This window comes from Elephas maximus, chromosome 5, assembly GCF_024166365.1.
Source record: "Elephas maximus indicus isolate mEleMax1 chromosome 5, mEleMax1 primary haplotype, whole genome shotgun sequence".
Lineage (NCBI taxonomy): Eukaryota > Metazoa > Chordata > Mammalia > Proboscidea > Elephantidae > Elephas > Elephas maximus.
Genome location: NC_064823.1, coordinates 51517019 through 51537866, shown reverse-complemented (window position 1 = coordinate 51537866; position 20848 = coordinate 51517019). Strand labels below are relative to the sequence as shown.

General features: G+C 41.2%; 1 protein-coding gene across 2 annotated transcripts; it reads left to right on the top strand.

Moving 5' to 3' along the window:
• The first annotated feature begins 173 nt into the window (after nucleotides 1-173).
• LOC126076925 (cystatin-B-like) lies at nucleotides 174-11899 on the top strand. 2 transcript variants are annotated; one of them, XM_049885630.1, is made up of 3 exons: nucleotides 174-631; nucleotides 8623-8908; nucleotides 11230-11899. In XM_049885630.1, exons 2-3 carry the CDS (start codon nucleotides 8639-8641, stop codon nucleotides 11380-11382), a joined length of 423 nt encoding a protein of 140 aa, XP_049741587.1. In that variant the 5' UTR covers nucleotides 174-631; nucleotides 8623-8638; the 3' UTR covers nucleotides 11383-11899. The 2 variants fall into 2 exon arrangements, with proteins under 2 accessions (XP_049741587.1, XP_049741586.1); XM_049885629.1 differs by lacking the exon at nucleotides 11230-11899 and having other exon boundaries at nucleotides 8623-9209.
• The last annotated feature ends 8949 nt before the right edge of the window (nucleotides 11900-20848 follow it).

Here is a 20848-nt window from a genome sequence, read left to right as displayed (position 1 = left end):
TCCCCGGCTGTCCCCGGCCTCCCGCCCCCACGTCGGAGTCCCAGGCGCGCACTGGCTGACGCGCGCGTCACTCACTGCCTGGTGGCTGCCTCTCGGCTCCTCCCGCCTCCTGCTCCTCCTCGCCGTGTCCGCCCCCTCTCTGTTTTCTCCCGGCGGCCAGTCCAGTGGGCCTGCCACCTCCACCATCTAGTCCCTGCTCAGGTGTCACTATTGCTAGCCAGCTGGGCTTAGGGAAGGAGAATGGCCAAAGGGTCGCGGCCGGGAGGAGAGGAGCTCTACCGTGCCACCCCCACCCCTGTCTGGCCTCCGCCCGTCAACCCTGCATACACCCCCGCGCTGCTTTGGCAACTGTGCCTGGTCGGCTGGGTTCAGCCGCAGTGTGAGTAGCCAAGTGCCGAGGGTGTCTCCGAGTGTGTGCGTGGCCGGAGAGAGGGCAAGAAGGAGGAGGCAGGGAGAGGAGAGGAGGGGTGGGGGCGAGAGGCAAACGTGAGAGGGCGGAGGAAGAAGTGCTCGGGGAGCTCCAGGGCCTTTGGCGCAGCTGCTGTCGCTGCCCCAGCTGTCCAAGGAGGATCGCCAAAACGACGACGAATAAACAACTTACCTTGGGGAGACGGGCTCCGCCCTGTGAGAGGTGTACAGTTATTTTTTATATCGGGGCTTTGGTGTTGGCGTTGTTGTAGTTATTATTGTTTACCACCGGTGCATCCACACCTTCTGAGGAAGTGGCGGTTCCAGAACGTTGCGGACCAGGGACGTGGCGGAGGGTGCGGGGCACTAAGGGACGCTGGAGCGGGCTATCCAAGGAGAATGGTAGGGGAGTCCGAGCGACTCCGGGCAACTCCGAATCACCCGGGCAGCCCTGCAGTCTCCCGGGAGAAATGAGGGGGGCGGGAGAAACACTGGAAAGGGTAGCCTTTCCCCTGTTCGCACACGCAAGCAACCACTGGTCGGGACAGGTGACACTACACCTTCCTTCCCTGCAGTTTCCAATCACCCGGCACCCACTTGGTGCTCCCTTTGCCTGCAGGGCCTTGGAGCCCAAGGCAGATCCCCACTCAGTTCCCTCCCCTAGGAAGGAGAGCAAAGGAGAGGATGCAAGGCGCAGGAGGGTGGAATGTTGGAATGCTTTCTGACCCGCTGTCCTCGAGCCACAGAATCTGAAGAGAGGGTCTCCCTCTGCCAGAGGTCACCTCTGCACAGCCTCTCTCCTTGACCAAAACCAACTCAGCACCCAAGTCCAGGCAAAGAGGGTGAAGTTTCTTTGGGAGTAATGAAAGTTGCATAAATTTCACACCACTCTCCACCCTTCCTGTTTTACTTCCAAATTCCTTTAATACCTGGTTGTTCCTATTTTCTGAATTGGACCGTTAGTATAATGGGACCGGTAAAAGGTTTAGGGAGGTAGGAGGTGGCCTACAAAAAAAGTTTTTGGAGATGGATTAGATTAAGGCCCAAACTTCTAATAAAGTTTTAGGAACCAACTGATGGTGCTGGAGCAGCTTGAGTGGTGTGGCCTGCAAGAAGTTGGAGCACACGTCAGAAGGTCAATGAGCCTTTGCGAAGGCCTTCAAGCAAAAGGAGACTTGATGCAGGGTGTGTGCCACCAGCACAGGGAGGCTGCCACTGGCCCCAAGAATCTGTTGCCCAATTCTTAACCCCAGGATTAAAAAAAAAAATTGCCGTCTAGTCGATTGACACTCATAGCAACCCCATAGGACAGAGTAAAACTGCCCCATAGGGTTTTAACCCCAGGATAGTGTGTGGTAATAGGCAGACAATTCATTCAATAACTGTGCATCATGCTCCTTTTTTATGCCAGACGCAGTGGTAGGTACTGGTTTAGGGGAGGGGGATGATTAGAAAATTATCTTTGGCCTCAATAAATCCTAGGATTCACTGCAACTCTCAGAGAATAAGAAAACATAAACTCTGAGCCGCCACTGTACCTCCTCATGGAGAGGTTGTTGAAAACAGCCTCCTGAGCACAGGCAGAGCTAGTTGCTGAGGCAGATTTGGGGAGTTGGTCCCTCGCCAGATGGCACAGAGTGAGGGAGGGATGCCAAGGCCTGTGGGTGAAGAGGGCTTGCTTGGAGAAAGAGCAGAAAACCGTGTCCAGGGATGCTCACTTCCAAGGCCAAGACATTCTCTTTCACAGGACGCCAACAGAGAGGCTGTGCCCACTGTTATTCGGACTAACATTCACCAGGTGTAGGAAAAACACCTTTGAATCAAAATCAGAAGGCTTAAAGTGTCAGCACCATAGAAAGGTGTTATGATATAGGTAGGAAATGAAGGCACACCTTTCAGGCACACCCTTTAGTCCACTACAACTCTAGGACGCTCCTACTTGAGGTATGTGTAGGGGAAAAAAAAAAAATGATGACTCATAATCGCTTTACAGCCCATCTTATTATCATCAAGTACTTTTACTTCCTTTGTGCATCCTTCCATAACTGTTGCAACACAGACACATCTTTATTAAAAAAAATTGGACCCTGCTCTAAGGAAAAGTAGCAGTAGTATATGAACTAGGGACTAATTTTGTCCACGGAGCCCTGGTGGCATTGTGGTTAAGAACTCACCTGCTTGCGAAAATGTCAGCAGTTCAAATCTACCAGCTGCTTCTAGGGGAAAGTTCTAGTATGTCCGATAGGGTTGCCATGAGTCGGAATTGACGCAATGGCAACGGTTTTTTTTTTTTGCTTTAGTTTTGTCTATATACTTGGCCTGCTGAAACAGACAACCAAATCATCTTTTTAATTCAGGTATCTATTATGATCATGTTTTTGTTCTGCTAGACTGTCCAAGCAATCTTTGATCGTGTTATCATGGCATAAGGTTAAGGAGTGCTAGTTAAGTGATATATGGCTGCTAACCGAAAGGTCAGCAGTTCGAATCTATCAGCTGCTCCTTTGAAACCCTATGGGGCAGTTCTACTCTGTCCTGTGGGTCGCTGTGGGTCAGAATTGACTCTACTGCCAAAGGTTTGTTTGTTGGGTTGGTTGGTTGGTTATTTGTTTGTTTAAGTGGGCTGCTAACCAAAAGGCTGGCAGGTTGAACTCAACCAGCAGCTCTACCGGAGAAAAAAAAGACGTGGTAATCTGCTTCGATAAAGATTACTGCCAAGAAAAAGATAACTTGCAGTCTGCCAGAAATTAGAGTTTCTACTTCCTTAAAAAAAAAAAAAATTTAGCGTAGAATAATTCTCTCTTGAAAGTGTCTGACTAGCTAGGGATTCCACTTCCCAGCCTGCTGTCTCTTGCATCTAAGTAGGTCCCTGTGACTAGTTCAGGCTGAAGTGTTTTATCACTTGCAAATCAAGGCAGTTATGCAACAGATAAGCATTCTCCAGGCTATTGGTCCCTATTGCCTAGCTGAATGCAGGGGCTTCCAAGGCTTGGGGTCATGCAGGACCAGGAGATGCAAAGAGCTAAGTCCCTGACTCACCACATGGAGGAAGGCTGTCCATCTATGAGGAAAGCCTGCATTAGACTTTTACATGAACAAGAAATAAACTTTTATTATATTACTCCATTAAAATGTGGGAATGTGTTTGTTATAGTAGCTAGTATTACCAAACAAATTAATATATAAATGTTATCTAATTATTATATAAGTTCCAAAATTCAAATTTATTGTTCGATTATTATTTAATAGAACTACCAGAAAACTAAAAATATTCTTTTTTTTTTTTTTTAACGCATAAGCATCAGACTGTGATTTTCTGTTAATGAGTTACTCATTCACCGGTTGTGTTTCAAACACCTGTTCCGTGCAAGGCACTGTAATAGATGAGGGATAAATGTATGGACAAAGAAAAATTCAAAGATTTAGTCCCTTCATTCAATGATTTTAGAATCTTATTATATATGAATTATACATATTACCTTTGAAAAAACTTAAGTGTAAGTGTTACTTTCTCTTGCTACTGGAGAATACAAACTAATGTTACTATTAGCTTCATCAAAACTAGTCATGAAAATAAATATGTATAAAAAAACAAAGTATTCAGGATTTGGGGTAATATGTCGATTTAAATGCTACAAGTTGCAACTTACGTCCATTGGTACAGATCACAGTAAATTAACATTTTAGTTTGCTATTAAGTGCTCTCCTAGACCCAGAGGCTTTTTTTTTTTTTTTAAGAAAAGCAATAAGGGATTTATATTTATATCCTGTTTTGATAAGAACTTGCTTTTAAAATTTTGGAATTTCTATCAGTTCCTGGATGAATATACTATCATTTGGACATTAAGAGTTGAATAATAACTTCTGAGTATGGCTCACCTGAGACATGCACTTTGCTTTAAGTAGTTGGTGGTAGACAGGAGTACGTTTGACCTATTTTCACTTGAGTTGTTGGACCATGATGCTGAAGAACCTGCAGAGTAGACAGCCAGTCCTGATGGGACCATGTATGTGTATGGGAGTTTGATTTATAATCTGAAAGCTGATGCCTCTGACATTAGCTTCTAACAATGTCAGGCTTTACACTGTTCACTGAGAAGCTCTATGAAATGTATTACTTAACATAGATTTTATTTGAGGTTTAAACCAAACGGGCTTTTGATTGTTTATCTTTTAGATTGCTCTTAAAATTTCGTTGAGCATTTTTTTTGCTTATTGTTTGGTTTTTCAAAAGGTAGTTTTACCCATTTAGAAAAGTTATTTCTCAGGGAACATTAAAAACAATTCTTGTACCTTAAGAAAATGAAAAGACAAGCTGAAGAGTGGGATAAAATATTTGCAAAACACATATATGATAAGGAACTTATATTAAAATATACAAAGAGCTCTTAAAACTCAACGGTAAGAAAACAAACAACCCAATTACAAAATAGGCAAAAGATGGAAACATAAACCTCACCAAATAAGATAAATAGATGGCAAATAAGCATATAAAAAATGTTCAACATCATATGCCACTAAACCCCAAATCAAACCTATTACCATTCAGTTGATTCTGATTTGTAGCAACCCTATAGGACAGAGTAGATTTGTCTCATAGGGTTTCTAAGGCTATAGCTTTTATGGAAGCAGACTGCTACATCTCTCTCTCTCTCTGAGCTGCTAGTGGGTTCAAACTGCCGACTTTCAGTTAGCAGCTGAGTGCTTAACCACTGTACAACCAGGACTCCTTATATGTCATTTCTCAAACCCAAATCCATTCCCATTGAGTCAATTCTGACTCATAGCCACCCTATAGCCACTACTGGTGGATTCGAACTGCCAACCTTTTGGTTATAGCCCAACACTTAACTACTGACATCACTGTTTTCATCAGGTGCCGTGGAGTCTGTTTCGACTCATAGTGACCCTGTGTACAGTAGAATGGTCCTGCACCATCCTCACAGTTGTTGTTAGGCTTAAGCCCATTGTTGCAGCCACTGTGTCAATTCATCTCGTCGAAGGCCTTTCTGTTTTTTGCTGACCCTCTACCAAGCATGATGTCCTTTTCCAGGGACTGGTCCCTCCTGATAACATAACCAAAGTACATGAGACGAAGTCTTGCCATCCTTGCATCTGAGGAGCGCTCTGGCCGTACTTCTTCCAGGACAGATCTGTTGATTCTTCTGGCAGTCCATGGTGTATTCAATATTCTTTGTCAACACCGTAATTCAAAGATGTCAATTCTTCTTGGGTCTTCCTTATTCATTGTCCAGCTTTCCCATACATATGAGGCAATTGAAAATACTATTACATACCTATTAAAAAGACTTAAGATCCAAAAGTATGCTCAGACGTATGACTAAAATGAAAACATATGTGCACACGAGAACCTGCCCGTGAATGTTTATAGCAGCTTTATTCCTAGGTCCCAGAACACTGACAACACCCAATGCTTGAGAGCGTGTGGAGCAACAGCAACTCTGTTTCGTTGGTGGTGGGAATGCAAAATGCAAAAACAGCTACTTTGGAGGACAGTTTCTTCCAAAGCTAAAATATAGGCTTACCATATGATCCAGCAATCCTGCTTCCATGTATGTACCAAAATGAGATGAAAATGTATGTCCACATAAAAGTTACACGTGTTTATAGAGGCTTTATTCATAATTGCCAAAAACTGAAAGCAGCTGAATGAATAAACAAACTGTGGTACATCCATACAATGGAGTATTATTCAGCAATAAAAAGAAAAACAATTTATCAAGTTCCAAAACGACATGGAGGAACCTTAAATGTATACTGCTAAGTCAAAGAAGTCAGTCTGAAAAGGCTATATACTGTATGATTTAACTATTTGACATTCTAGAAAAGGCAAAACTGTAGAGTCAGTGAAAAGGTCAGTGGTTCCCAGGGGCCTGGGAGCAGGGGAGGGGACAAGGGAAGGGATGAACAGGGCATTTTTAGGGCAATGAAACTATTCTGTATGATACCATAATGGTGGACGCATGATACTGTGCATTTGTCAAAACCCATAGAACTGTGCAACCCAAATTGTGAACCCTAATGTAAACTATGAATATTAATTAATACTAATGTACTATTGTTGGTTCCTGAGTTGTAACAAATGTACCACAGGAATGCAAGGTGTTAAAAACAGGAGAAAAGGTGTGCAGGGAGGAGAGGGTTATATGGGAACTCTCTGTACTTTGTGCACATTTTTCTGTAAACCTAAAACTCGTCTAAAAAATAAAGTCTGTTTAAAAATTGTTATGCCAATTGTATTCAGAAATCAATTTAATTTTTTCAGTTTAACATGAAAATGACATATTTTATATAAAATTTGGCATAACTATCAGTTGATCATTATTAATTTGGATTTAATTAACAGGTATTCATATATCTTTGATTTATATTTATATCTTCATTTTATATCTAAGTTCTGGGCATTGAGTAGATGTTCAACAATGCTTTTGGAATGAATTTTAAAAAACATATTGACATCTACTCTGTGTGGCACTAGGCTAAGTACCACAGTGCCTGCTTTTGTGGAAATTTCAATATAGCCAAAAAAAAAAAAAAAACCAAGAAAAAAGGCTAAAGAGAAATGCCGTATTCGTATTAATCTTTTCTCCTGAAAAAAAAAAATTTTTTTTCTTTTCTCCTAGCTAGTTTGAATTCTAACTTAATTATTGATGTTGAAATTACTAATAGATTAATGGTGTCAGCTCACAAATGTTTACATTTAAAATAGCTAAACCCTAGACAGAAGCACTGGTTGCTCCGTGGTTAAGAGCTCCGCGCTAATGAAAAGGTCAGCAGTTCAAATCAACCAGCAGCACCTTGAAGCCCTGTGGGGTAGTTCTACTGTGTCCCATAGGGTCGCTATGAATCTGAATCAACTCTATGGCAGTGGGTTTTTTTTGGAAGCCCTGGTGGCCTAGTGGTTAAGTGGTACGGCTGCTAACCAAAAAGTGGGCGGTTCAAATCCACCAGGTGCTCCTTGGAAACTCTATGGGGCAGTTCTACTCCATCCTATAGGGTCCCTGTGGGTCAGAATGGACTCCACGGCAGGGGGTTTGGTTTTTGGGGTAAACATTAGACTGGAGCCTTGGTGGCACAGTGGTTAAAGAGCTCTGTGCTAATGAAAAGGTCAGCAGTTCAAATCAACCAGCAGCACCTTGAAACCCTATGGGGTCGTTCTAGTCTGTCCTATAGGGTCACTATGAGTCACAATGGACTCAACGGCAATGGATTTGTTTCTTTTTTTATTTAAAGCACTGGTTTAGTAGCTGAAAAGCTGACTGTTCAAACCCACCCAGAGATGCCTTGGAACACTGGCCTGGTGATTTGCTTCTGAAAGGTCACAGCCTTGAAAACATATAGAACAGTTCTACTCTGCACACGTTTATTCTCTATGAGTTGAAATCAACTCAACGGCAACTTACAAAAAGAGCAATATATGTATACAGTAAAACCTGCTAAAGCTGGAACCTGTGTAAGGCAGAAACCTGTCAGACAAGGAAAACTCAAATATTTTCCACTAAATGAGCTATAGACAAGCGGTAAGACTACATCCTGTCAAAGGTGGAAAACTTGCAAGACCGGGATGAACAAGGCAGTCTTGTTGAGTTCCAGCTCTCACAGATTTCACTGTATGTACCTTTACACTGAAAATTCAATAGATATATTTTTTTTATATGCTGTAAAACTTTATTTTTTCTGGCTTTTCTAAACTCAGATTATTTAACCTGAAATGAGCTGAGGTTTCCACTTGAAGAGCTTTGAAAACAACTTCAACAACAAAAAAATGCTTACTAACCAAAGTACCACTGGATTGTGGGAGATCTGATAGATTAATTTAGGACGAAGTTCGTCAGGACCTTTAAAAGCACATTTGCATATTCAAAAGCAATGTAGTAATTAGAAATAAGTTTCATTAAAATTTGCAGAGATTTACTTTTACTGGAAAAAGTTTGTCCATTATTAATGGAAAATTCATGAATTTGTATGTAGGTATTCTACTATTTATGTAAACCCTGGTGGCCTAGCGGTTGAGCGCTGCAACTGCTGACCAAGGGGTCGGTGATTCGCATCCACCAGGCTCTCCTTGGAAACTCTATGGGGCATACTACTCTGTCCTATAGGGTCGTTATGAATCGGAATCGACTGGACGGCAACAGGTTTTTTTTTTTTTTTAGCCTCTTTTTTTTTTTTAATTCTGCTATTTATTTTTAGGAGCTCTGGTTGTACAATGGTTAAGCATTTGGCTGCTAACCAAAAGGTCGGTGATTGGAACCCACCAGCCACTCGGCGGGAGAAAGATGTGTCAATCTGCTGCTGTAAAGATTACAGCCCAGCCTACTTAGGGCCTGACAGTGGCACCGCTGTAGCCTTTCGGTCTGCCCCTCTGTGTCCACCGGCTCTGTCTGCTCTGCTGCTCGTTCCCACTCACGCCGTCAAGGTCCCAGCCATGCAGCCGGCCACAACCGAGGCCCAGGAGACCCTGGAGATTGCCAACCAGGTAAAGCCTCAGCTTGAAGAGAAAGAAAATAAGATGTTCCCGATGTTTAAGGCTGTGGAGTCCAAGAGGCAGGTGGTCACCGGAACAAAGGACTTTATCAGGATTCATGTAGGTGACAAAAACTTTGTGCACCTTCAAGTATTTCAGAGTCTTCCTCACAAAACAAGCCCGACTTTGTCCAGCTACTAGAGCAACAAGGTCAAGCATGACAAGTTGGAATATTACTGGTTTTGAGACAGGCCCTTTGTCCACATGACCAATACATGACAGCAATTCTGTCCTTCATGAGTGTGTACTTGAAACTAGAAAATAAACATAATCTTCCCCTTGTGCCATCTGGGGTGGGAAGGAGTATAAGCAGCCTCTCTTGCGTCTCTGTTCTTAAATTGTTCGTTGTATGCCAGGGAATAATCAATGCTAATCAACAACCTTAGCTAAATTGCTTTCAAAGAAAGCTAAGTATTATCTTTAAATAAGTATTTTTTAAATCTTTGGGAAAAAAAAAATAAAGATTACAGCCTAAGAAACTCTATGAGACAGTTCTAGAACTCTGTGCTGTAGGGTTGCTATGACTTGAATCGATTCAGCAGCACACAACGACATCCTACTATTTAGATGTGAATCTTGCACTCAGACTAGGCATATTTCCATCTTTTTCCTAATGAATGAAGTTTTATTTTGCCAGTACTCATGATTATTGGAAGGAATATATTCAATAGATATTTACCAAACACCTACTACATGCTGGGTGCATATCTGGCAATAGGAGTATAATGTGAAAGAAAACAAAGTCCCTGTCCCCATAAAATTTACATTCTAGTGAGGAGAGGAAGATGATAGAAAAGAATAATTAAGAAAAATTATGTATGTATGCATATCTATGTAGATAACATACCTATGTATATATGTGACATCTCTAAGTATAAACAACAAAATAATGCACAGTGTCAAGGGGACTGAAGAAAGTGATGGAGGAAGATGTGTTACTTGCTGCTGTAAGTAGGTAGGGAAGACCTCACTCAGAAAGTGATATTTGAACAGAGATTCAAGTGAACTGGGGAAGATATATCTGTAACTGTACGGAAAAAGAGATTTTCAGGTTAAAGGAACAGCAACTGCAAAGACCCTGAGGTGAGACTGCACTTGACATGTTTGAAGAACTAGAGCTGGAACAGAGTGAACTAGAGAGAGTGGTAGGAGATGAGGTCAAAGAGACACCATGAGGTCAGATCATAGAAGGCCTTGTAGATCATAGAAAAGACTGAATGTTATTTTGGTGAAATGAGAGGGGTTTTACTAGGAAATTACGTGATATGTCTTAAGTTCAAAACCAAATTAACTTTTTGAAAGAACCAACTCTGCACATGGAGGCGGGAAGGCAGCAGAAGTAGAAATGGACCAGTTAAGAGACTGTTCTCGTAATCCAAGCTAGAAATAAAGATTGTGTGGATTATATAGTTTAGAAGGAAGTGGTGAAAGTATTTGATTTCAAGTAAGTTTTGAAAGTAGAACTAATAGGATTTGCTGATAGATTTGATACAGGGTGTGGAGAAACACAAAAGAGGAGCCAAGAGGAACACTAAGGTTTTAGGTCTGAGCAAATGAAAGACAGGAATTACCTTTTACTGAGAAGGGGAACATTGAAAATGCAGTGCATATTTTGGGAAGAAGATAAAAAATTAGTTTTAGAAATGTTAACTTTGAGATGCATTTTTATAAGGAAGTGGAGATGGCATGTGGGCACTTGGTTATACAGATATAATAGGAGAGAGCTAGGCTGGTGATATATAAAACTGGGAGTCATCTTAGTACTCCTATATGAGGTGCTTAATAAGTGTTTGTTGAAATAGAAGATATTCCATTATAATGCTGTTCTAGGTTTATTTTTCTGATTTTCTCAATACTTGAAATAAAAATTTCAGGGCTTTTGCAGGAAAATATTAGTTTTTCATGTTTAGATTTTTTTTTTTAACTTACAAAATTAACTTTTCATAGAGTAAAACAATTGACTCAGGCCTTAAGGATGAGAAATGGAATGAGAATTCAAAAGTTTAGTTTTTAGCATGAAGTGTATCTCTCACACATCCCCACTGTAAGAATAATTAGGTGAGTAAATCCAGGGGAGGGCACAGTATTACTCATAGCTCCTCTTTCTCGTAATATATACAAAGGGTTCTATTGTTTGCAACATCTAAATTATTCCCTGGTGATAAGTTAGGCCAGACTTCGATAATTTTCGGGGCGGGTGGGGGAAGAGAAAAGGGTTTGGGTGCTGTTGTTTAGAAGCAATCTCTCCAAAGAGTTTACCATTTCTCTTTCAGGGTATCTCTGATGCTCAGCAAAAAGAAATCTCATCAATTAGAGAAACTGCACTAGATATGCCTTGGAGTGCCTCCTGCCCCACCCATACCCCTAAAACATGTTGCGGTGTGATGGATCCCTTTTGTGTGGCCTTTCTTGCCATGGTCTTGTAACTCCCACCCAGGTGATTAGGTGAGACTGCAGATAAGGGTAATTGTGGCTCACCAAAGGGGTTGGTCACTTTTGCCATCCTGCTGGGCTTGAAATAAGCCACCTCAAAGATAGGAAAGAGAGGATCCCACCACCATGAAGGAAGAACAGCAGGAGCAGGGAACACGTCATTTGGACCCAGGATTCCTGCACTGAGAAGCTCCTGGACCCAGGAGACAGAGTGAGCTGTAACCCTGAAGACAGCAAGAAGCAGTGGCAGAGAAGTGGCAGGAGAGACTGGCAGGAGAGACTGCACAGTGGGCTTCCCAGCCCATGGAGCGAGAAAGCTGAGTGCCTTTGGGCAGGGGCAGAGGACCAGGGAGAGGCGTGCCTGTGAGCACGGCTAGGAAGAGTCTGTTCTGATGGAAGAACTGTATCTTGAGCTTCCCTAAACCTGAATTATAATCTGTTACTTCCCTAACAAACCCCATAATGGCAAGTACCATCTTTGAGTTCTGTGTAGCCATTGCAATAAATTATCCAACCTAGCAGAGCAGAGAATGCCATTGGAGGGATGGTTGGTGTCAGAATTGGTAAAGATGGCGGAGAGAGGCATATCTGAGCTCTGCCTCATAGCAATCAGCCTTGGGCTGTTGATTTTGATTCTCCTTCCCTGTTGAGAAGTTAAAGGAGGTCAGATACCACACCCATGCAGTTTTTACAGATGTCATTTGCTGAGTGATCAACCATTGCCATGACAGGGGATTGGACCAGGGTGGGTGAACATCTAACTAGAAGACACCTAAAGGCCAGTGACCTTTAACCTCCATGACCTAATTTGCAATGGTAACCTTGGCTAATCAGATGCCCTTTGTGAGGAGCTTGACCTGAAAATTCTGAGGAAAGTTCAATTCCTGGTGGATGCCTCAATGAAAGGCCTGGCAGCCTGGAGTGAAGGAGGCTATTAGCAAATGTTTCCTATGCAAAGTGAGTAACAGAGGAAACTAGTGGGGAGGGAGGGGGGACAGAGGGGCAATAGGTCAGATTCAGCAGGTGTCGGGAGAGGAGAGAGAGGGAGGATAATTTCAAGCCTATTTTCTGTGTATCCTTCCTAAGATCTGATTGCTTAAAATTTTCCCGCGTTTATATAAAACCCCTCAATATCTTTACGATAAGCCTTATTTTCTAGAGTTGATTTAAATCCTTTCACTAAATCACATGGAGAATAAAAAGATTAGCCTCCACCAAGCAGCTTCAGGTTGCTATCCCAGGTCCTCTGTAGGTTTTCAGGAGTTGACACTTTCTGATTCTGGTGCTTATGGAAATCCTATTCTTTATTTTGAAAATGACCGTACTCCCATCTTGTCCATCCCAGCTCTTTCTATAGCACATGCAGTGCCAAAAAAAAAAAAAGAAGAAGAGCAAATCATTATACAGATTTAGAGAAAGAGACAGGCTAGGGAGTCTTGGTAAGTTTTGGAGCTATTAACTGAATATTCTCTATGCCCGTTTCCATGTCACCATCAGTAAAACATGAAAATCTCAGGGACTTCAAAAAAGTTTCAAGACCTCTGCACTCTGGGCAACCCTCCAGGCAGCCATCCTCTGCGATCTGAGTTAGCATTTCACACATCTTCACTCCTAAGGCACCCCACATGGACACATGCTTCCACAGTCATCATAGCACAGAGGACAGGCCTGGAGACATGAGCTCCAGCAATTGAATACTTCCACCAGGAAGTGACTACGCTAACATTTCCTTGGCCCGAACTCATTATTTGGGCACATCTAATTTCAAGGCGGAGAGTGTCTGGGTGAGGCAAACTGTTAAGCACTGGTTTGCCAGCCAAAAAGAGGCCACCCAGGGGCTCTGTAGAAAAAAGGCCTGGTAATCTACTTCCAAAAAATCGGCCATTGAAAACCCTATGGAGCACAGTTGTATTCTGATACACATGGGGTCGCCATGAATCAGAGTCAAATTGAGGACTACTAGTTTGCTTTGTTTTTAATTTTAAGGCGGCAGAACTATACAATCCTGCCACATATCCAAAACTAGATGGAGGCCAAATATTGTTAAGAGTAATAGTGCCAATCAGCATTTTTCTAAATAGCCCAAATACCTGGGGCACCTCCATGCTGATGTTTGACACCTAGTGACTAGGGGCATGTGTCTTATGTCTGCTTTATACGTTGTGATACTTCTGTAATGACTTGTCACTCCTGATCTTCTTCTTGGTTTGAATTTCTCCTTCTACCCTAGATGAATGGCCTCTCCTGACATGAATAATATATACTCCATATGGACTAGTTTTGATATTACTACTCCTTTCCTGAGGTGCTGTGATCCTACCCAAAATTTCTGATATTGCTACTACTTCTTGTAATCTTGCTAGCTTCACTTTTAGGCCAAAGCTTAGATTCTCTCTCTTATCACTCCCAACACCTCTCTAGGAGGGCAGTGTTGGGGCAGTAGTTGACAGTTATTAATATTATATAAAATGCACTGGAAAATGCCCTCTTGATGTATTCTCAGCTATGACTAGAAGAACTAAGATTTTTTGCTAATTTTCATAACTGTGAGCAGGTTACTTAGAAATATGGATATACGTGTATGTATATATGTATATGTATGGATGAATCGCACTTCAGAGTAAAGAAAACAAAAATCTTTACAATTGAACCAATAAGCAACATCATGATAAACGGAGAAAGGATTGACGTTGTGAAGGATTTCATTTTATTTGGGTCCACAATCAACACTCATGGAAGTAGCAGCCAAGAAAACTAGCAATGTATTGCATTGGGCAAATCTGCTGCAAAAGACCTCTTTAAAGTGTTAAAAAGCAAAGACATCACTTTGAGGACTAAGGTGCACCTGACCCAAGCCGTGATATTTGCAATCACCTCATATATATATGAAAGCTGGAAAATGAACAAGGAAGACTGATGAAGAATTAATACCTTTAAATTACGGTGTTGGCGAAGAATATTGAATATACAGTGGACTGCCAGAAGAATGAACAAGTCTGTCTTGGAAGAAATATGCCAGAGAGCTCCTTGGAAATGAGGATGGCAAGAATTCATACATGTTGTGAGGAGGGATCAGTCCCTGGAGAAGGATATCATGCTTGGTAAAGTACAGGGTCAGCAAAAAAAAAAAAGAAGGACCCTCAACGAGATGGATTGACACAGTGGCTGCAAAAATGGGCTCAAGCATAAAAAGATTGTGAGGATGGTACAGGACCAGACAGCATTTCATTCTGTTGTACATAGGGTAACTATAAGTGGGAACCAACTTGATGGCACCTAACAACAACAACAACATATATAAGGATCCCTGGTGGTATAGTGGCTAAGCATTGGCTGCTAACCCGAAGGTTGGTGGTTTGAACCTACCAGCTGCTCTGCAGGAGAGATAATAGCAGTCTGTTTCCATAGAGGTTACACCCTTGGAAACACTATGGCACAGTTCTACTCTGTCTTATAAGATCACTATGAGTTGGAATCGACTTGATGGTGATGGAAATACACACACACACACACACACACACACACAGAGCCTATATGACTAGAGTTGATTTTTGTGAATCAGTGCCTTTTACAATAAGTTAATATGACCAGTTTAGTAATATGTGAACTTATTATTATATTGTACAAATGCCAAGCAGTTTCTGTGAATAACATGTTTTGGTACTATTTTGATACAGAAATCATATATTTTTTTTCTCTTTTCTTTTTCTTAGTCCTATGGTGTGTATTTTTTTTTTTAATTCAAGGCCAACAGTTTTTCTAAATGTCGTGAATGAATATCCCTATGCACCCATATATTTCTGTCTCTTTTTTCTGTCTGTTTTTCTCTCTCTCCCACATGCACACACACACTATTATATATATATATATATATCACATATTCATTAAAAGACAAATTCTCTGATTTAATTCTCTAGGGTAAAATATATCACTTTCCTACATACTTTTAATAGCAGGTATCTAAGTTTAGGGTCTCCAAATGCAGACTCTGACATGAAATTCATATAAAGATAATTTATCAAAGAGTGTTCTAGGGAAAACCCAGGAGAGAAGTAGGGACAATGATGGAAAGGAAGCCAAGCAAGGGGGAGGTGTCAAGCAAAGACCTGCAGAGGGAACTGGCTTAATCCTGCAGAGCTCTGGAGACTTATAAGTCACACCTTAAAGCTGTCCACATCAGGGTCCAGGGAGCTGATGATCCATCAGTCATTAGAGAAGACTGCCTCTGGGAAGATGTAAATTCCTAGGTATTTCTGTCTTTCTCCACACTCAAGCAAAGGCTAGGAAAGTCCAATTTGCAAGGCTCTGACTTAGAGATACAGGTGAGCGCAGTTGTGCATAGAATTGGAAAAGAATCCCAGCGGATATGGATGGGGCACTGAAAGCATCTTCTACTACAGGATTGAAACCACTTTGACAGAAGGATGGTGTAAGGAAAATGGCCAGTCACCTCATTGAAAATAATCAGTGAAAAAAAACAAAAAACCAAAAACCACACCTCTTCTCATTTTTTTTTTTTCTCATATTACTTCAAATTACCCTCTCATCCACAATGGATTTACCATACTTGTACTAAGTATGATGTAATTTCATGGACAGGTGGCCTCACTCTTTCCCCATTTACAGTTCCCAAATAATGTTCCTTATACTGCCTAAAATTCTTAAATCACAGAATATAACATTTAGTCCCATTATGGTTAGACCAAAGTGGAAATATTCCCAAGGAGCGAAATACATTGACTCAACTCAGAGCTGAGATCTGTCACAGGTATCTGTGATTAAGGCTGCTTCCCAGCCTGAGAAGGCACTGGGCAATGCTGGATGTTTTATCTGTTTAGTAGTCTCATTTCAGACCTGACTCATCCATGTGATTTCTACGTGACCCCACCTGTGGGCCACTGTTCAGTGGATGAAAATTCAGCACATGATGCCATCTGTCCCAATCGGATTCCTCTCCTTGGAGAGTTGGATTCAGTCTTTCTCTGGAAGGTAGATTGTATTTATACCAAGGAGCTTCCTGAAGCCATGTTATTCTACCATGTGGATCAGGAAGGCAGAGAAAGGTTTTCTACAGAAAGAGGGAAAAGATGTGAATCAGACATTAAGAGAAGAGCAGAGATGAAAGGCAGAAGTGAACTGTGCTCTTGGGTCCAGCTGGATGATATCCCTTGAAGTCTCTGAGACCTCACTATGTTCTTATCATTCATTCCCATTTTGTGCTGAGGTTGGGTCAAATTGGTTTCAGTTACATACAACAAAAGGGTAATACATAAAGGAAAACTAAGGGTAAAAGACAAAAAACAAACCTGTCTGTTATACTGTGGTGGCTTGTGTGTTGCTGTGATGCTGGAAGCTGTGCCACTGATATTTCAAATACCACCAGGATCACCCGTGGTGGATGGGTTTCAGCGGATCTTCCAGATGAAGACAGACTAGGGAGAAAGACATGAAGACCTACTTCCAAAAACTAACCAATGAAAACTGTATGGATCGCAACAGAACACTGTCCAACACATGCCGGGAAATGAGCCCCTGGGGTTGGAAGACGCTCAAAATACATAGGGGCTGCAACAATGGACACAAATGCACTTTTTTATACCTTTAATGGCCATTTTGATATCCTTTATGGAGAAATGACTTTTCAAGTTTATTGTTATATTTCTACTGGATTATCTTTTTCTTACTAATTTTTAGAACCCTGTGATACCATCAATCACAAATATGGCACAGAATGGGACAATGTTTTGTTCTTTTATACATGGGATCACCAAAAGTTGGAATTGACTCCACAACAACAAGGGTAACAAATTTTCTCAGTTGTGGACACTGATAGGTAAGAACGTGGATAGAGTCTAAAAAAAAAAATTTTTTTTTTTTTGATAGAGTCTAGTGGAGGCCATTTACCTCCAAAACAGCTGGATGAGATGTGACCCAGATGTTGAATAGGTGATGTGAATAACCCTGGAGATGTAAGAAAGCTTTTCAGGGCTTGTCCTATAAGAGGACCACTTACCAGATCCTCAAAATTTATAGTTACTCTTTTTTAAAGCTGATCTGCAGAGAATCGTCTGTAGCCTGCCACTTCTCCTTTCCCATCTTTCTCTTCACAGACCCTTTTGCCCTCCCTTCACACATCTGAAATTAGTATGCTGTATTTTTATCACTCTAGAGTGTAAAAGCCCCTGTATTCCCAAACAAAAGAACACTTTGAGAAGCATAGCTCCTGAGGGATCAGAGCTTCACAAGATGGTGAAGCCAGGAAGGCATCAGGAACAATAGTGGAGAGGGGAGTGCCTCATCTTATCTCAGTGACAAACCGATGGCTAGGCTCCCATGCTTCACCCATCTACCCGTAAAGCCATGTATCTCTAATCTGTCTTAGAATTCAGAAGTCAGATGATGGTAGGAACACAAGCTTATATGTTCATTGGAACTGAAAAACAAAATTAGGGTTTGTTTTTCTCACAGAAAATAAGTCTAATTTACATTATCAGTTTCATAATTAAGAACCGGCTTTTCCAATTAAGTAATTTGGCAAACATTTTCTCTAAATTAAGTAAGTTAAATTTCTCCCTCTCAAGTTCTGATGAAAAATATTTAACACACAATGTTCAATTTTCCGGATATTACAACCAAGTGTAATTATTAAATCTTCAATGTAAACCTACTTAACAACTGAAAAACATGATTTTTCCAAATTCTTTTAGGAGATACTTGAGGAAAAACTTTGAGCACCTCTAATTAATGTCTTAGTTACCTACTGCTGCTGTAAATAAAAATGCCACAAGTGGGTGGCTTTAAATAATCAAGACATCATTGTCTCACAGCTTTGGAGGCTAGGAGTCTGAATTCAGGGTGTCACAGGGCTAGGCTCTGTCCACTCTAGGATAAGGTGGAGAAGATCATTTCTTGCCCTTTTTCAGCTTCTGGCAGCCACAGGCATTTCTTGGTGTTTCTTGCCTTGTGGAGGGATCCTCATGCAGTGTTATCCCCTGTGGTGTGACTCTCTGTGTCTATTTTTCCTTTTTATAAGAAACCACTGAGAGGGATTAGGTCTAGGACCCACCCTACTCCGTTATGAATTCATTAACATAACAAAAGCAAACTACTATTTCTAAGAAAGTTCACATCCCAGGTACAGGAGTTAGGACTTCGACATATCTTTTTGAGGGCGCAACACAGTCCATAACAATTAGCAGTTTATTTACCTAAACTCAACCACTATCACTAAGGCAGACTGAGTGAGCCCTTTTTTTTTTTTTCATGCTATTGAATGCCTTGTGACCTTAAGACCAAATACATTTTGGCTGATTAGCCCGGTGACCCAGATATAAAACTATTTGCTAGTAATTTTGAGAAGAGAGAACACAAGTACACCAGGGAATTTTTGATATTCAAGGGGGAAAGGAATAAAAATAATAAGCTTCACTTATTTTAAAATTTTGCATAATACTAACATGAAACTTTTATACTACTCTGCCAGTTTACAAAATGTTTCATACATATGCATTTCATTTTATTCTCATAATATTTGAGTGGATATTTTTGTGTGAGATTATCTTAAAGTGGAGCCTGAGGTGGAGGTTCTTTTTCAAGTGATTTATTGGGTAAGTATTCTCAGGAGACGGGGGAGTGAGGAAAGCAGGGCAGAACAGGAAACAAAAGCTAAGCAAAAAAAAAAAAATGGTCTCAGCTGGTTATCAGCATCAGTGTAATCCCACAGAAGGGGCGCTTGAGTGGTGCAAGTGTTTAATATGCTGGGCCGCTGATTGAAAGGCTGGAGGTTCAAATCCACCAAGAGGTGGCTTAGAAGAAAAGCCTGGTGATCTACTTCCAAAAAATTAGCAATTGAAAACCCTATGGAGCACAGTTCTGCTCTAACACATATGGGGTCGCCATGAGTCAGGATTGACTAAAGGACAACTGGTTATTAGACCCCACACAAATTATACCACAGAATTGGACCCTCTTGATGCAAGAGGTGGGCCTTCTGTACCCTTGTCAGGCATTGGTCAAGATCCCTGGGGGCATGGGGAGGCTCCTGTTTGACCAATGCTTTGGGGACAGTTTGCGGGAGAAGAGGGTCAGGGAATTGTTGACTGAATTATTAGGAGCCAATACTCATAGCAGGTGAGGAGAGGCTTCCCTGGGCAGTAAAGGGGATTGTCTGCAGCATTGACAGCATCCTCTTTAATTTTCTCTTTTAAGAATAAGGAAATAGAGAGAGTTGGATGCTGGCAAAATTGTCACGAAAGGAGAGACTGGAAGGACTGACTCATTAGGGGGAGAGCAAGTGGGAGAACGGAGTAAGGTGCATATCAACTTATATGTGACAGTCTGACTTGATTTGTAAACGTTCACTTGAAGCTCAATAAAAGTTAATAATAAAAAAAAGAATAAGGAAATCTAGCCTCTAATGGCTAAGTATCTTGCCCCAGGTTTCTAAATGTAGTAAATAAGGGAAATGTGGCCTAAATTCAAGTCTTTTGACAGCAAATCTTGTAATCTTCTGCATCTCACACTGTTTCACGTCTGGCGTACATAGTTTAAGGAGCTAAGTAGATCTGATATGAAATCAGACTCTGGCATTTACTAGCTATATCTTTGGACACGTATTCTCCAGATATGTGGCCTTAGGCAAGTTACTTACCATTTATAAGTTTCAATTTCCTAATCTGAAAAACATGAAGAGTAATAGCTACTTACGGCATTATTCTGAGGATTAAAAAAAAAAAAGCACATGAAAAGTACCTAAGGTTGTGTCTGACATAGTGTATGTGTTCCCAAATATTCATTTCCCCCTTTTTCCCCCCTCTTTTACCTGCTAATAGACACGTTAAAGGAGTGTACAGAGATAAATCGGGTAACACGTAATGTATACACTTGTCACGTAGAGGAAGTGTTGCCAGATACTAGATTTTCTAGGAAGTTTTACTAGTCCAAGTTGCTACAACAAAAGCTTTGAAATTGACTTACAATTTGGTGATTGCTTTCTTCCTCCACTGGAACCTCAATGCTTAAAAAATAAAATAACTACTGAAGGGTAACCTATATTTGGAAAACATAATGCATAAACATATTTGTATAACATACATTTAGAAAAGTACAGAAGTCATCAGTGTATTAAAAAAAGAAAAAAAACAAACCTGTTGCTGTCAGGTCAATTTCCAACTCATAGCGACCCTATAGGATAGAGTAGAACTGCACCATAGGGTTTCCGAGGAGGGCTGGTGGAGTCAAACTGCCCACTTTTCCGTTAACAGCTGAACTCTTAACTGCTGTGCCACCAGGGCTCCCATAAGTGTATAGTTTAATGAATTATCACCACGTGAATGCACCTGTGTAACCACTACTCAGACTCAGATCAAGACAGAGGACAAACATTTCTAGCAACCAAGATTCTCCCCACTAATTTGGGCCCCCCCCCCAATTACTAATCTCTCCCTTTTCCTTACAGGT

Excerpts from the sequence above, each read along its gene's own strand:
- LOC126076925 (XM_049885629.1), top strand. The coding sequence starts at position 8,639 with ATGGTTAAGCATTTGGCTGCTAACCAAAAGGTCGGTGATTGGAACCCA.